This window comes from Cydia splendana, chromosome 7 (genome assembly GCF_910591565.1).
Source record: "Cydia splendana chromosome 7, ilCydSple1.2, whole genome shotgun sequence".
Lineage (NCBI taxonomy): Eukaryota > Metazoa > Arthropoda > Insecta > Lepidoptera > Tortricidae > Cydia > Cydia splendana.
Window position 1 is genome coordinate 23,187,530 of NC_085966.1, and position 16,547 is coordinate 23,204,076.

The 16,547-nt window shown below is 37.5% G+C and overlaps 1 protein-coding gene and 1 long non-coding RNA gene across 3 annotated transcripts in view; one reads left to right on the forward strand and one right to left on the reverse strand.

Moving 5' to 3' along the window:
• The window catches only part of LOC134792430 (uncharacterized), a 371,120-nt gene that overhangs the window by 156,738 nt on the left and 197,835 nt on the right, over positions 1 to 16,547 (forward strand). The gene's annotated exons all lie outside the window — the stretch shown is intronic.
• The window catches only part of LOC134792382 (EGFR adapter protein-like), a 117,774-nt gene that overhangs the window by 74,073 nt on the left and 27,154 nt on the right, over positions 1 to 16,547 (reverse strand). For both annotated transcript variants that reach the window (XM_063763669.1, XM_063763668.1), the window contains exon 2: positions 15,440 to 15,505. In XM_063763669.1, the coding sequence (XP_063619739.1) occupies positions 15,440 to 15,505 (66 nt within the window). The remainder of the gene's footprint in view (positions 1 to 15,439; positions 15,506 to 16,547) is intronic.

Sequence of the window (16,547 nt, forward strand, 5' to 3'; positions counted from 1 at the left end):
CTCTGGGATAGAGTTATGATGTCCAAACAATGGCGGTCCACGTATCTTGAACAAAGGGGCATATTGGATCTGATGCATCTATAGAGGTCAGACATAGTCTGGGATAGAGGACGTGCAGTCAAGGATACAAAGTTAGCTTAATCGTGGATGTGCCTTAAGGTTTTAGGGATATTTTTGTACGGAAATGAAAATTTTAGAAAAGTATGTACGTAAATATTATTATTTAGTAAATTAATGTAATGTCTAGTAACTTCTGACCTAAACTTTCGCCAATTTCATACTTATTTCCAACGGAAACTGTGTCTGGATTAAGATTAGCTACTAGCTAGATTCGAACATACCCAAAAAAATGTCTAAGAATATCCCGTCTGTCCCCACTTACCCCACTTAATGGTATTGAATTCTACAGAAACTGTTTACATTGATCTTGTTCTTGATTATTTTAATGTAATTGGGAGTAATGTAAGTACGAACTTCCACACTATTAACTTATAATTATTTTCGTGCACCGTATCGCAAAGACACAAAATCATATTAAATAAATATGATGGTGTAGGCACGTAGCCGACACTTTTCTTTTGCTTTATATCTGCGTCTGCGGCCACACACACGGCTTAAGACGAGCCTATTGCGGTGCAGCCTCCGTCCGAGGATTAGGCCCGTGGCGTATGGATCTTGGTTAATCATTAATCTGACCCTTTACCTATAGGTGTAGTTAAGCTTTTGTACGTATAACTGACGGGCTTGAATAATTCCTATTTAAATTCACTAGCGCAATCTCTAGTAAATACTTAATATTATAAACGCGAAAGTAACTCTCTCCGTGTTACCTCTTCACCGCTGTATAGCTTTAGATGAACTTTGGTATACTACCTTGAGGGCTGGGAAAGGGCGTCGGGTAGTTTTTGTCAATCATTATTATCATTCCACACAGATGAAGTCGCGGGCAGAAGCTAGCGCACAATATATATGTAAAAACTCTTTTGAACCAGATCCACATACACATAGGAAAACAAATGACGGTCTTATCGCTGTACTTACATTCAATTATATTGTTATTCCATTGCAATAAATTGATGTTGTAAAACACTTCCATAATTTAAATAAACTAGGTCTTATATCCTTCAATTTGATAAATTCAATACACACCATTCTAAAATGCTTGTTGCAAGCGGAAGTCTCTTTTAACTTCTTTTGTTAGAAAGCTTCCACTTTAAATACATGTTACAAGCTTTTATGTTACAATTCCCAGCAGGAACAACTATACGCATAATAGAAAAGCAGTAAGAAGCCTTTAGATCGAAGACTCCTTAACCAATAGAAGTTGTAGAAAAATACAAAGTCTGAAGTGGGCCATACACTTGTGTAACAGTTGAACGGAGTTAAGGATCGAAGTTATTGAGAACATGCTGGACGGACTACGGGCGCGTGGAGCAAGCATACGGAAAATTATTTTTAAACCTTACTGGTAAGAATAAGTATCGCCATACATCGAGAAAATACGGTCAGCCGGCACCTTGCCCGTTGACGACGATATGGGCATTTTTTTTACCAATAGGGTTTTGTACTTGTAGTTCAATAAATACAAAAAATAGTTTGTTGAAACTGGAAGTAACCAAGGAACATGTAGTGTTATAAAACGTAGATTACCTATGTCGCAAGTTAAGATTCTGATCCCATTACAGATCTATAAGCGTGTCATTCAAGATCTGTGGATCCAACCGACCGCGCCAACGAAATAAGTTGTAAGTTAGAAACGAGATAGAGTTACAAAAGTAAAAATGAACATTATTTAAACTATTATCAAGTACTTGATAATAGCATGCGAATAAAAAGCGCGCTAAAAAGCACGAGAATTTTGATACGTCAATGGTCACGATAAGAAGATCAGTATACGTTATTTAATTTCATGCCATAACTTACGTAAAAAACAATGCTGGTAACATTATCCTCCCTACTAAGATGAAGTTCTTTTTGAGATGTTTAAAATCACCACGAAAACTTCCAAACTCTAAATCCCGCTTTAGCCCCAAAGTTGCGCCGGACGGCTAAGCCGCCAACTCCGAGCGCGAAAAGTGCTCTAAATCGCCCGAGCTCGAGCAACTCGAGCTCTCGAGCACTCGAGCCGTCCCGACTTTGTTCCTCAATCATTTACGGCCACTTCTGTTCATCGATGTTGTTAAAGTTTCTGCTAGTTCGAATTTTTTCTTTAGTAAACTGTTATTTGGACAATTATAGGTATTTTATATTTACAAGATTGTCGCAAAGTGTTTGTAAGAAAAACAGATTTTTAACAAATGAAAATTCATTCAAAATTGAAATATGTACTACGAGTATGTGTAATTTTTGTAGTCTTCAAACTTCAATGGATATTTTGGAGGAATTTCTTGTTTAAATAATTATACTTTTATTGTAAACATACTTTTAAAGCAGCTACATTTAAAGTGAAAGAAACATAATGTCTGTACACTTAACACTTTACATCTCTCTTAAAACGCCCGAAGTAGAATTGCAGGAAACTTCAAGAAATATGAAGTCATAAAAGTATTGTTCAAAGTGAAACAGGAGCCGGAAATTTTATTATATTTGTGGAAGGTTTGGAGCAGCTGCTACTTTTGCTTATTTCTTAGAGAATGGCTAAAGGAATTTCAGCATTTCGATAAATTATACAGGCTGGAACATTTCTAGAGACTGAGCTGAAAGGATAGTGTTATCAAAGTGATCTACAATCGAGTTATTATAATCGTAAAGCTGGATTAATAAAAACTTTTACAAAAAAAAAGAAAACCGACTTCAAAAAGGATAAAATAAAATATAATCCGTTTTTAAGTATATGCGTTACTAACTGATATGTTTGAAGTCGGTGCCAAGCCAAATTTGAAACATACCATGATTTTAGGGCGATCCGGTAACAATGTTTGCCATAACAAGGATTGCCTTACACGACAGCAATTATCATACTTTCTGTAGATACCTAAGAACCCACTGTCAATCCACCTTGGTGCAGTCCGTACCATGTTTGTTCTAGTATAAAACCAATGCGATTGCCGATATGTTTTTTAAACAGCAATTTTTACTAATTTTCGAACTGTCCACGTGTGGGATTGGGACTGAGTTATTTCCCGTCTCTTATCCAGAGAACTTGATTTCAAAATATAAAACAATTCAAGAACCATCTACAGGGCTTTAACTTTTTACCTGCATGGCAAATTTCACCAGTTTACATGGCAGTTGTTTAGCTGAAAAGGTGACAAAGAGACAGACAGAATTACTTTCACTGTTGTAATGTGATTTATAGACATAAAGCTGATTATTTTTGACCGGTATTGTTACTATTTGTCTTGGCACCGACTTCAAACATATCAGTTAGTAACGCATATACTTAAAAACGGATTATATTTTATTTTATCCTTTTTGAAGTCGGTTTTCTTTTTTTTTGTAAAAGTTTTTATTTTTCCATTTTTAATTGTATTGTATTGGCATTGTTAACAGCTTATGAGTGACGCGTGACGCATGAATGAAAATAATAATGATGCGTATCACTAAATTCGTAATCATTCCTGTCACTACAGTGCACAAACACAAAATCCATCCTCCGCCCCGCCACTGACCCAATCCCTCAACCCCCAGATCACTCAACCTCACAGCACATCAACCCCTGATCACGGAACCCCTCGACCCTGAAGCCTGAACCACCAACCCTTCAACCGCCATTTCCCGACTCCTCAGTAGCCTTACCATAAGTCTAACACTGACATATTAGCTTAGCGTGTGCGTAACTTACTTTCTATGCGTCTCGCTCGTACTGGCATCCTATTAGTGCGAGCGAGATGTATAGAAAGTAAGTTACGAAGACGATAGCGAAGATGTAGTGTCAAACTCGTGGTAAGGCTACAGTTGTACTTCATCAAATGGGTTATTAACGGGAGGAAATGTTTGAGTTACTATAAAAAACAACGATGTCGCCATACTCGTACCTTTAAAAATTGAGGAGTTCCCTCATTTCCTTATGAATTCCGTCACCAGATTATAACCAACAATATTATGGGAACACCTTGGAGGTAACTTCGTTCAAACAAAAAAATATATACTCAAATCGGACCACGGGTTCCGGAGTAATCTACACTTATAAAATCATCATCATTTATCATCAACAATCATCATCATCAGGTCCACTCCATCAAATTAGTGGTTTTTAAGAGGAAATGCTTGATTTGCTTAAGACAATACCCAAATCACCATACATGTGCCTTTAAAAATTGAGGAGTTCCCTCAATTCTTCACGGATCCCATCATCAGAACAGCACCAGATTAATGTGGGACGCTCTTGGAGGCAGTTTCCTTCAAAAAAAAAAAAGAATTGCTCAAATGGACTACGGGTCTCGGAATAATCGCTGAACGTCGTACATTTTAAGAAATCGTCATGATTATCACAAAAACAATCATCATCATCAGGTCCACTTCATCAAATTGGTGGTTTTCGAGAGAAAATACTCGAGTTGCTTAAGAAAACACCCAAATCACCCTACATGTGCATTTAAAAATTGAGGAGTTCCCTCAATTCCTCATGGATCCCATCATCAGAATGTGGGACCACCTTGGAAGTACCTCCTTTCGAACAAAAAAGGATTACTCAAATCGGCCCACGGGTCTCGGAGTAATCGATGAACATACATAAAAAAAAAAACAGCCACAACCGAATACAGAACCTCCTCCTTCTATGAAATGGAAGTCGGTTAAAAAGTAAAACACAATCATTAAAATTAAATATCTTTATATCAGTGACAACCCTACAAAGTTATTTACATTTTAAATGGACATATTATGTCATGTCATTCAATAGGAGCTACATGCTAGGGTTGAAACATACAGATTTTTGCACTAATGTTTAACAAACTGTATCTCAAAAACATTGAGAAATATTAACGTGATTAATAATTGAAAAAAAAAAAATACGTAGCCTTTTAAACAATTCCCCGTATGCGTAAAAGTCCTTCTGTCTGTTCCACCCATACATACCTACATATCAAAGTAAAATTTGACGAGTAATAGTAGTCGCAGGTAATTTTCACTTTTAAGGTAAATATTATATTACTTTAATTTTATACTTTATTTAATCGCGTATTTTTATTTACCTACCGGCGCGCTGAATTGTATAGATATGACTTTGATTGCCTAACATTACCTATCAATTAATTTGTAAATCCTGTTACATTCAATATTAAACTGCTGTTATTTTTAAGCAATAACATAAACGTTTTATCAATAAGTATACACTTCACTAGATATGAAATAGTAAATATATGTGACGTTCCACGGCAAAAGGTACCTTATGGCCGCAATAATATTGGAGCGGTGTTAATAATAGCGTAAGCGCCAACCGCCATAAGGTACTTTTTGCCGTGGAACGTCACATATCTTTACTATTTCATATCTAGTGAATCTCTAATTCATTTCCCGAATCGCGCCGCTAGTTATGAACCCACGCGTATAATCTTTCCGTTTCAGGCAAAAGCGCTTCTAGGAATGAATCATGTATAGAGCCATCATAACGCAACGTACGCCGTACGTGTATAAACGTCACGGTTTAAATGAAATTAGCTGCTACAGATTAACAAAACCAGTTAGTTCAATATTTCCGTTTCGAAAAATATGTTTATTTCTATAATTCTATACTATACCAGGCGTGGCTTACTCCGCGATTTCGTCGCTTTGCAACAGCTACAAAACATCCTTTCCACACCAATGTTGGTGGCTAGCCATAAGCCGCGCGTGGCGCTGTCGCCACCTAGCGGCCATACCTGTCCTGATCGTAACAGACGTGTTTTGTTAGAGAGTGAGTCTTCTGTACCTAGTATTATTATTTATTTTGTGAGTATACCTAACTAGGTACTGTATTTCTTTAACGACCCCTTAGCCTAGTCGGTAGTGACACTGCCTCCATTTAGATTGCGACTGCAGTAGCATAGCGTTGAAGCAGCTGTAACGAGGAGGAGTCATTCTGCTGCAATTGCGATCTGAATGTAGGTACCTATTATTCCAACTAAACTGAGGAATTAATTACTGTCGCCCGAATAAACGGTTGACGATTTCAATCGTACCAAATTAATATTTATAAGCGAGTATCTTCTCTGTTTTCCTCTGTCCGCGCTCACGCCGCGCCGCCATTAGACCGCTATCGAGTTACGAGTTGACACGAACAAACAAGCAAACACTCGCGGATCAGTTGGAAATGAGTGACGTAACGGGATTCAATTTAGACTGCGATTGGGATGTATAAGCGTTTATAAAAAATTTCCTCGTACTATACGATATCGAAATAAAATGATTTCAATTAAAAAAATAGCTCGAATTGGCATGTACCTACGCGTGTCGGCAAAATGCCAGAAATCATTTACTAGTTAATAAAGGTCCATACTACCACTACCACTGCCAGGTAGTATTTACCTTTATTAACCACTTTGCATGAATGAGTTCAGTTTAACGACAGCTTAGATAACAAATCCAGTGATTCTCATAGAATCATCCTAAGTTATTCAGTTGATCATTAATCAGTGAGCTAGTCGTCAGTTTTACGAGGCGCTTAACTCGGCGCGGTGATGAGCTTAGGACTAATGAAGAATAACGGGCGAGGTGTGGTCTAGTTTACCCTGTGTGCACAATTTTGCATGATTACATGACGCTAATAGATATGTAGACAGATATAACTACCAAACCTAGGGCATTTTCATTAAGAATAGTACTCACACAAATAAAAATACATCCTAATAAAAATAGACGCCTATAGACGTTTGTAACTGCAGGGATGTGGCATGCTAACCTTTTAAAAATAGAACTTCTTAAAAACCGTTTTGTAGTCTCTTAAGAAAACCTCGACAGGAAGTTTATTCCACAGCCGGAGTGTTAGCGAAGGAAAAATCCTCTGTAACTGGACCAGATCTTTTCGATTCCAAAATTAAGGATAAAGTAATCAAAAGATCTAAGACAATATTCGACCATACATTAAGTAGGTATATCGAAAATAGCAAGCCGCAAAGCCCAGAACAACTACTGATCAGATCTAAAATCGTGCTATTCTCAACCTAGTTTCTCATATGATAGGGTACAATATTCTTCGAGTATGCTGTCAAGACTCGCTCGGTCAATATCGGTAGTTCAATAGATCTAGCAGATAGTGTCAAAGGCACGGGCATCCAATATTAGTGACAACCCTATCTGGGTACCTTACTACTACTGTTTCAGAAAATATTGCTTGGCGAGCCACAAAATAAATAGGGGTGTCGATATATTGTTTGGCTATCTTAACATATTAGATATATGTTTGTTTGATATTGATTTTCACGCAAACATTGAAAGAATCGGCAGCAATCTTTCCATAGCTCAACAAGTTCGCATAAAATTATTTAAATGAGACTATATATCACTGCCCTACTACCTTCGCTCTTATTATACTACTAAATAGCACACCACTAGTCCATTAGCTCTACCTAACTCGATAAAAAGTAATAAAATATGGGTCCACGCTTCGTTAGCGCCCCTCGCTCGCACGCACCCAATTAAGCCCCTCGCACATGTCGTTAAGGAGGTCGTAAATGCTAAATGTTGTTAATGTCGTCAACATTTGTCGTTAATCTGCGACGACCAAGGCCTGGTCTAAGATTACGTCGCTCTATGTACGGCTATCAAAATATACAATTATTACGCCTCCGCCCGCTTGTGTGTAATGTGAACTAATGTGTATTTTACCACTTGCACTCCCTCTCCCAAAAGAGATTTTCGAGGGTAAAGTTATGATAGGTACGAGTAAGTTTTAGATTTGGTTGTTTTCTAGATTTATGATTTCTAGGTAGGTATGTTTGAGATTAGTTTCCGTTAGTCTTAATTAGTTTCACACCATACTCCGTAAAGGTTAAGTTCCAATTGCGACTACACTTCCGCAAGAAATATTTATGACAAGACAATGTCCTTGACTAACTGAAATTTCCCGCGGCAATGCTGCTGGCTGCAACGTGTCGCGTCAATTAGAATCCAACCTTCGAATAAATAAGTAAACATAACATTTCAAGTATATTCGCACAAGCTTTTACAGTTAGATTCTTTATTCGTCCGTCCTCAAGGTCGCGACTAGGTCAGATCGTAAAAGCATTTTGTCTGTCTGTATACAATCTGCATTTAGAAGCGAATTAATGTACAATTTAAGAGACCGTTAAGCAGCGCACAATAAATATAAACGTAAGTCGACAAGTTACGCAATGCGAGGTTTTAGAGATGGGACGTTTTGAAGGATATCGATGTATTAACTTGAAATAAATAATTTTCACTAAAAAGATTACAGGCAAAGTTTTCTTTAATATAAGCATATGAAAGTTGACTTAATGGTCTAATTTAATATTTGGAAGCGTAAAAGATGACTCACGTTAGACCGGGCCGTGTCCGCGCCGCAGCTTCCGGCGCTTACTTTTCTCTGACATGTCAGGCGATCACGTGATGCTTTCCACAGAAAACGATGCACCGGAAGCTCCGGCCCGGACACGGCCCGATATAACGTGAGTCATCCTTAAGATTTAAATTAAAAGGGCAAGTAATTATATCTCTGTGTTGTTTCTTCAAAATAGCAAAAGCACAGAACCGAAGCGCTCACCTCCTATCTTAACAATTAATTTGCGTTTAGATAATGACACTTAAACCCCTTTCATGCAATTTGGAGCGATCACGCAACAATTGTTGTTTTCAAAAGACATGTGTGACAGACACCACCATCAGCAGCAGACTAGAAACTATGACACTTCTGTAGATGCTGGCGTTTATACTGTAAGTGCTTACCCTTAGGCGGGCCGTATGCTGTTTTTATAAAAACCACGGTGTGTAGCACTGTTATCTCAATTCAAAGGTTTATCGATATCGTTACACCCCTATCCGAGGAACAGCTGTAAGGAAAGTGGTCCCCGGGGCGTGCTGGCGCGCGCGGGAATCAAACCCGCACTGATTGGAGGCAATACGAATACTGTGGTCGGAATTCTGAAGGTTAAGGCTTACGTGATAAGAGAGATGAGTTAGGCTCGATACAACATTGTGATAAGGATAAGCTTCTAAATGTTCAATGCTAAGTTAATACAAAATGCAAAAGTGAAATTTTATTGTTTTTGTAGTAATGGTGACCATCGACCGAATCTGCAGGTGTCCATGAGCGACGGTTTACGGGATCATTTTCCCTAAGGCAATACAATTCGTCTGCTCGTTTGCTTCCTTTATCATTAAAAAAATCCAAATCTATCGCTCAAGTATACTTACGAGTACCAAGAACAATTAAATAGACATGGAGATAGACAATTTTCGAAATTCAATGTACATTACAGCTTCCTCGGTACATAATATTATTATGTCTATACTATCTATGTACTGTCTATCTATGTCTGTCTATGGTTAAGGCGACGAGAAATTCATCTGGATGTAGCCCCGAGCGACTCCGACGTTGGCTATTCACAACATTCCAGATCAATATCCCTGTACTTAGTAGCTGCTTGGTTATTCGTACGTATGAATGTCTCTACCTGTTAAATAGCATTAAGGATACAAGCGTATTTCGTGAATCGAAGGGTCACTCTAGAAAAATATGTTAAAAAATAATCGGTCTAATTGCCACGACCAATACAAAATGTATGATAGGTATCGCGGCAATTAGACGCAACCGCAGACAGTCTCAGAGAAAGATCCTGAACAGGAGTGGTGAAGCCTAATTTCTTATATAATTATCTCCTAAAAGCAGAGCTATTCCTTTAAGATATATATATATAAGAAATTATGCTTCATAACTGCTAGTTTTAGTAGTAGAGATGTAGTTTTGGGCTGTAATAACGTTCTTGATATGGATATTTATTTTGTTTGACCAGTATAGGCCTGTAAGTAAAGGTCGGCTCGCAGACGAATTAAAATGCTTGGTGAATTGACATGCCGCTGTGAACTTAATACCGACTTACTTTGCTGAAAAAAGGTTAGAAAAAACACTAGGTACTTTCCCTTTGTCAGTTGGGTAAAATAAAAACAGACAAACGTTTGCTATTTTGAAGCATGATCATTGATCAGATCAGATCTGTATTGGTTGGTCCTTAGTTATTTATAAAATCGAAATGGTAGTCTTGTAAAACATTTTACCTTTGCAATCATTTTCAGAAACTTTTGTATTTAGAATTATGATGACAATAATACTCATAAATCGCCGTGCTGGTGAAATGTGCAACTAATACTATCCTTACCCCTCGTTTCAGTATTATTCCAGCCACCCCAGCAAAACCTAAAAACCTTTCTTCTTCGAAAAGGTGTAAAAAAGACACGACAAAAAGGCGAATTATACAAACCCCCTTTGATATTATTTATCCGTTTTCTTCGAAAAGGGGTTGAATGAAAACACGATAAAAATATTAATGATGACAAAAAATAAAAATGTTACTAATGAAGTAACAATTAATTAGTATAAGGCTTGTTAAAACTTGTTTCCGTCCAACCCGCACACTCTAGGCGTGAAGTTTGTGACGTCATTATCGGATCGAAAGGACGCGAGACATGGTGCGGATTAAGGCTCCACAGCGGTGACATAGGACAGAGAGTGCACTGGCGTAATAACCGTTGGATCTTCAAATTTTAAATGAATTTATAAACTACACGTTTTGACTTGATTTGTCACGTATGCAATGCCCGTGCCCAAATGTGCCCGTATGCCCAAAGTAAAACTGAAGCCTTGATAGCAAATACATACCTACACCAAATTTACAGTATACGAAAGTAATATCCCGAACAGGTGTACTGCCATCTCGCCGAAATATTTTTCGCCTTATTTCACTTCCCAACCAACTTATTGCAGTACTTTTAGTTGGCAAACCAATGCTTAGCATATTATTATTTAGCATAATTTTTATTTGATCACAATTTTATTTAACAGATGTTCATTTTACCACGATTTATTTAGAAAAATAGTCACTAAGCAAATGTTTTATTATACCTAACTATTTATTGTTAAATAACGTTTGCCCAAATTGAAACTTCGCATACTTTTTATTTGATCACAATTATATTTAGCATTTTTTTTATGACCCGTAAAACGAAACTGCTCCCAGAGATAGGTAGGTTTATGGTTATTTTTTTTATGACCCTAAAAACGAAACTGCTCCCAGAGATCGGTAGGTTATGGTTATTTTTTTTTTATGACCCGTAAAACGAAACTGCTTCAGAGATAGGTAGGTTAGGATTATTTTTTTATGACCCGTAAAACGAAACTGCTCCCAGAGATAGGTAGGTTATGGTTATTTTTTTTATGACCCTAAAAACGAAACTGCTCCCAGAGATCGGTAGGTTATGGTTATTTTTTTTATGACCCGTAAAACGAAACTGCTTCAGAGATAGGTAGGTTAGGATTATTTTTTTTATGACCCGTAAAACGAAACTGCTCCCAGAGATAGGTAGGTTATGGTTATTTTTTTTATGACCCTAAAAACGAAACTGCTCCCAGAGATAGGTAGGTTAGGGTTATTTTTTTTTATGATCCGTAAAACGAAACTGTTCCCAGAGATAGGTAGGTTAGGGTTATTTTTTTATGACCCTAAAACGAAACTGCTCCCAGAGATAGGTAGGTTAGGGTTATTTTTTTTATGACTCGTAAAACGAAACTGCTCCTAGAGATAGGTAGATTAGGGTTATTTTTTTATGACCCTAAAAACGAAACTGCTGCAAGGTTAGGGTTATTTTTTTTATGACACGTAAAACGAAACTGCTCCCAGAGATAGGTAGGTTATTCACAATATTAGGCAAAAAATAATTTATGCCTATCAATACATTCGACATAACAATAAAAGACATTTTGAAACATGACCAACTAAATATTTTGCCATACAATAATATTCTAAATAATCATTTGCGACATGTTATATATGCGAAACATTGGTTTGCCATCTGATAGTTTTGCCAACTGATACTATGGGAAAAATAGTTTGGGAAGTGATAATTTGCCATACAATTTTCGGCCACATATTAGTAAACCCCCGAACATTCATTCACAAAGTTCACAGCATATATGCAACAAAAGTAAATTTGCTAAACAAAATTGTCCCAACTCAGCGAAGCGCTGACTCCTGAGCTCAGGCACAAACATGACACTACGCTATTACGCTTGCAATTTGAAGATAAAAAGCTACTACTAATCAATACGCATTCAACAAATACGTGTTTCGCGGTCACAAAAACTAGTAACCGAAATAATTGGTGCAAGAAATTGCAAGAGCAGCATTTCTCTCGCTAGGAAGTGACGCTACTCTTCTCTACGTAGCAACGTGCTTCCCAACCAAGCCAGATTTATCGCCTGTCTTCACGATCCTGACCGTATGGAGTGTTTATTGCAAAATTTATTGATACGTTTTCATATAGTCTACTTTGTGATCAACCAGCAACAAATATCGGGTAGGATCTCGCGTAAAACAAGCACCCAGCGCAGCGTTTTTCACAGTAGCAAGTGATTGCGTTATTCTTCTCTATGTGACAACGTGCCTCCCAACCACACCGCCCGCGCAAATTAAAGCCACACTCTTCAGTCTGATTTATCGCCAGTCTTCGCGGTCCCAACCTTATAGTACTTATGCTTACGTTTATTGACACGTTTTCATACATCCTAAACTGTTGAATTCCCTGCAATAGTGTTATCACTACACCTTGTAAAACAAAGTCCCCCGCCGCGTTTGTCTGTTTGTGTGCATGTATGTTCGCCATAAACTCGAAAACTGCTGAACGGATTTTCATGCAGTTTTTACTTATCAATAGAGTGATTATGATTATTGAGGAAGGTTTAGGTATATAATTAGTTGAGGTTCTATCCGTGGCGGGCGGGTCGCTAGAGCACAATAAAGCACACACAATACGTAGCACAGCACAATGATTTACCTACACATAAAGGAAATATACAGGTTGAATTTTATATGCGACATCCAAACGAACAAAACGCAGTTTCAAGCCTCGGATTTACTAATGAGTAATGTATGAAATATTATACCTATACATAGATTTATTTATTATCCAGTTGCTCTTCAGTACAATATCGGGCAAATTGTAATATGTATAAACTATAATTATGAATGTCATCAAAAGACAGAATATGCACAAACGTACAATCAAACCATTGTTTCTGATTTCACGCAGTTTTGCCCCACGAGTACTGCGAAATGGCGCCGCCACAAAGAATACCGAAAAAAGGGGACGCCGAGAGGGATGAATAACTTAGGGTGCCTAGGCCATGCATCGTCCCGTGAACTACATACCTCTGATAGAGTCCGCATTGTAAAGAGTTATTTTTTTGCACGTTTTAATTTGTAAACATTTACTTACCGTATTAAATAAGCTAATCGCTCTCAGCGCTGTGGAATCGACGACTACGGGGAGCTCATCGCGTACACTCAGTCAAAAGTAGTGGATCAGACTACACGTCAAAAGTATCTACTTACATACCTATTTCATTCTCAAACAGCTTGATAAAAAGACATAATGTGTAAAACAATAAACTGTACAAAATACTTTCAAACAAGAACTCTAGAGATATATTTATATTTCTAAGAGTATTTCAGGGTAGCTGATCTTCTGGCACGCTGTTCATCCCTTGCTTTGATGCTGACTGTACGATCCATCGTACGACATCGCGATGTTGTATTTTTTGGAATTGTAATTTGCATCAGTACGAATACATAAAGATTGTAAACGGAATTGAGGACGAAACTGAATTGAGCTGAAGCGCCTATGTGTCGTGACTCTGAGTGACTCGTTACAAAATGCACCATCTAAGCGGTAAATGCCCTGTAGCACAATCGTATAAGTATTTACTAAATGTATATAATAAGACCTAGGTGGCCCCAGGTGGGTATGTCCCCTCGATTTTAAGCTTCGATGCGAGACTTTAGACAGAAATAGCTTTTTAATTTCAAATTCAAGAAGACGGAATTAAGTGGTCTTATTTTTTGAAGGGTTTAATTACCTACCTTTCTTTACAAAGGCACCCTAAGTTAGGTACACTGGGGTTAAAAATTAAAAATGTTAACTGATTTCTGCATTATTTTAATGTTGTTTAAAATTACGTTAAACTACCTAAGACAAAACTTTTTCGTGCTGCCACAGAAAAAGTAATGATATTTTATTGTGCCAGTTAGTGCTAGCAGTATACTGTACCTACGCAGTACTTAATATTTAAACGTTTCTTGTCAAATAAAGCAAACTGGGGCCTAGCCAAGATGACAACCATTGATAGAAAACGCCAAGCAAGACTTAAATAATGTATACCTATGGCAATAGTCCCGTGACTTCGTAGCATCTGTCGTCCCGATCCATTTTATCTTTTCGTTTGTTGATGTACGATTGTCATTTTTTCTAAGCCCCCGTTTCTTGTCGAATAAAGCAAAGTGGAAAATACAGCAGCGGCACAATAATAAAGTCCGCCAAGCTCCGAAAGTCCCAGGTCACAAAGCGTCGCCACTCGTAGGGCCCATTCATTAGGCCGCCCCACATGTGGAGGGCGCCTGACCTACTACCGTCTAAAACCTACGCTCGTGCACTATGTTTCATTTTGTTACACAAATGATATCGTTCATATTTGATCGGTTTATGTTTTATTAAATTTCTGTTGTTATCAGATAAGTAAATGACGTCGTAACCAATATTTAATTTAAATTAATGGAAAACATGAAAAAATTACCATCCTGACCAACTTTCGAAACGGCTGTGGTCAAACTTAAATAGGTACTTACTTATAATTCAATGGTAGATATCGCTAGGTGTTATAGCCTTATTACGCATAAATACTGAACGATATTTATTGCATAAACTTTGGTAGCTGAGATGGTAGAGCAATAGGCTAGTGTCCCAATGCCACATCTTTGAATCTCCCTTTAGGCAGCAAATAAAAAAAAACATTAATATGTATTGAATGAAATTCGGAGAGTTGAGATAAACCTGTTTGTGTACCTATACACAGTAAAAGCCTCTATAAATGAAAAAAAAAATAGTTTCGCCACTCCTACAATTACAAAACGTCAAGCCCTCGTCAAAACCTAGCCTAGGTCGGTGAGTAGCTCATGGCTTAACTAAATGCCTAGCCTAGCCCGTTGAACCATTATTACTTAACCTAGCCATCACGAATCACGTGAAGAGTTTCATAATGCAAAGACATGCAACGTCTGCTACGTAACGTCTGATACCACAATGTGTCCACTTCCATAATTAGCATTATCATAGGAGCGCCTTTGGGTACCTAATAGATTGATTGCGCATCATCGTAAATTACGTTAGCTACACGTAACGCAAAGTAGCCTACTAAGTTTTATGTCAAGTCTGGCTCGAGCTCGACCATCTTGGTTAATGCTAATTCTACGGTCCATTCGGTAGGTATACAAATACATTATTTGGAGGCACATACCTTCATGAGCAGCAGCTGGTCGGAGAGCGCGCGCTCGCCGCCGCACGCCGGGAATGAACCCAGGTACTGAAACAAAACACCATTTAGTTTTAATGAAATGTGGCCTCTAGTTTTGTAAGAAAGTCACTTATTGCTGCCTTAAAATGATGTTGAAGGAACCAATCATTAGATTGGGGCCGTCTTTAGTTTAGTTTACTGTACATGTTTTTAGACTCGCAAAATAGGCTCACTGGTTGTCGACTTGCGGAAAATGCCCAGTATAACTAACTAACTAGACCCTTATTGGATAGTTGGACATTAATCTTACTTTTACGAACTGCAAGGTGAATTTGTAGGTCATACTGAACATCACTTACTATGGAACCATTTGCTAGATTGATGTGTTACATGTTTTCGATGGAAAAACATCACGATATAAGTATTTTTAAGATAGATATTTATATTATAACATATAAAACCAAGCAGTTTTGAACAAATACAGAGAAATGATGAAGTTTAATATATAATACTATTTATTAATAATGGATAGTCTTCAACTAGATTTAACTAAGGTTACGTAGGTAATCTAATTAAAATTGAATTAAATAGCTTACTAATTCGCAATTTATTAATATGACCACATAAGTAGTGAGTTCATCATTACGTAATAACAACATATGTTCAATTAGCTGTATCGAATCGCCACATTGACAGCTCCTGAGATCGCGTCTCGTGCCTTTCATACAATAACCACTAGATAAGCTACCCTATGAGGGCTACATTGTGCTCGGTGAGGGAATATACCCCACAATGATGTTATTTCAAACGTTTATAGAGTAGGTACAAGTGAGTCCAATATTAGTGTTAACACAGATTTAGATTCTTATTTGTTTTCACACTAATTGTAAGTCGTAATTCCACTTACAACATTTTATTTTACAACAACCTATGTAGGAGAGGAGGCTCTTGTTTTAAGATGAACTATGGTGGAAAAAGAAGCTAGCATTAAAATATATGTGGTATATATGTCGTAGGCCGATCGTACGATCAGGCAGATCGTAATGTTTTGAAGATAGTCACATTAAACCAATACATAGGTAGGATAGGTTCGTTAGGTTGCTTCAGATGC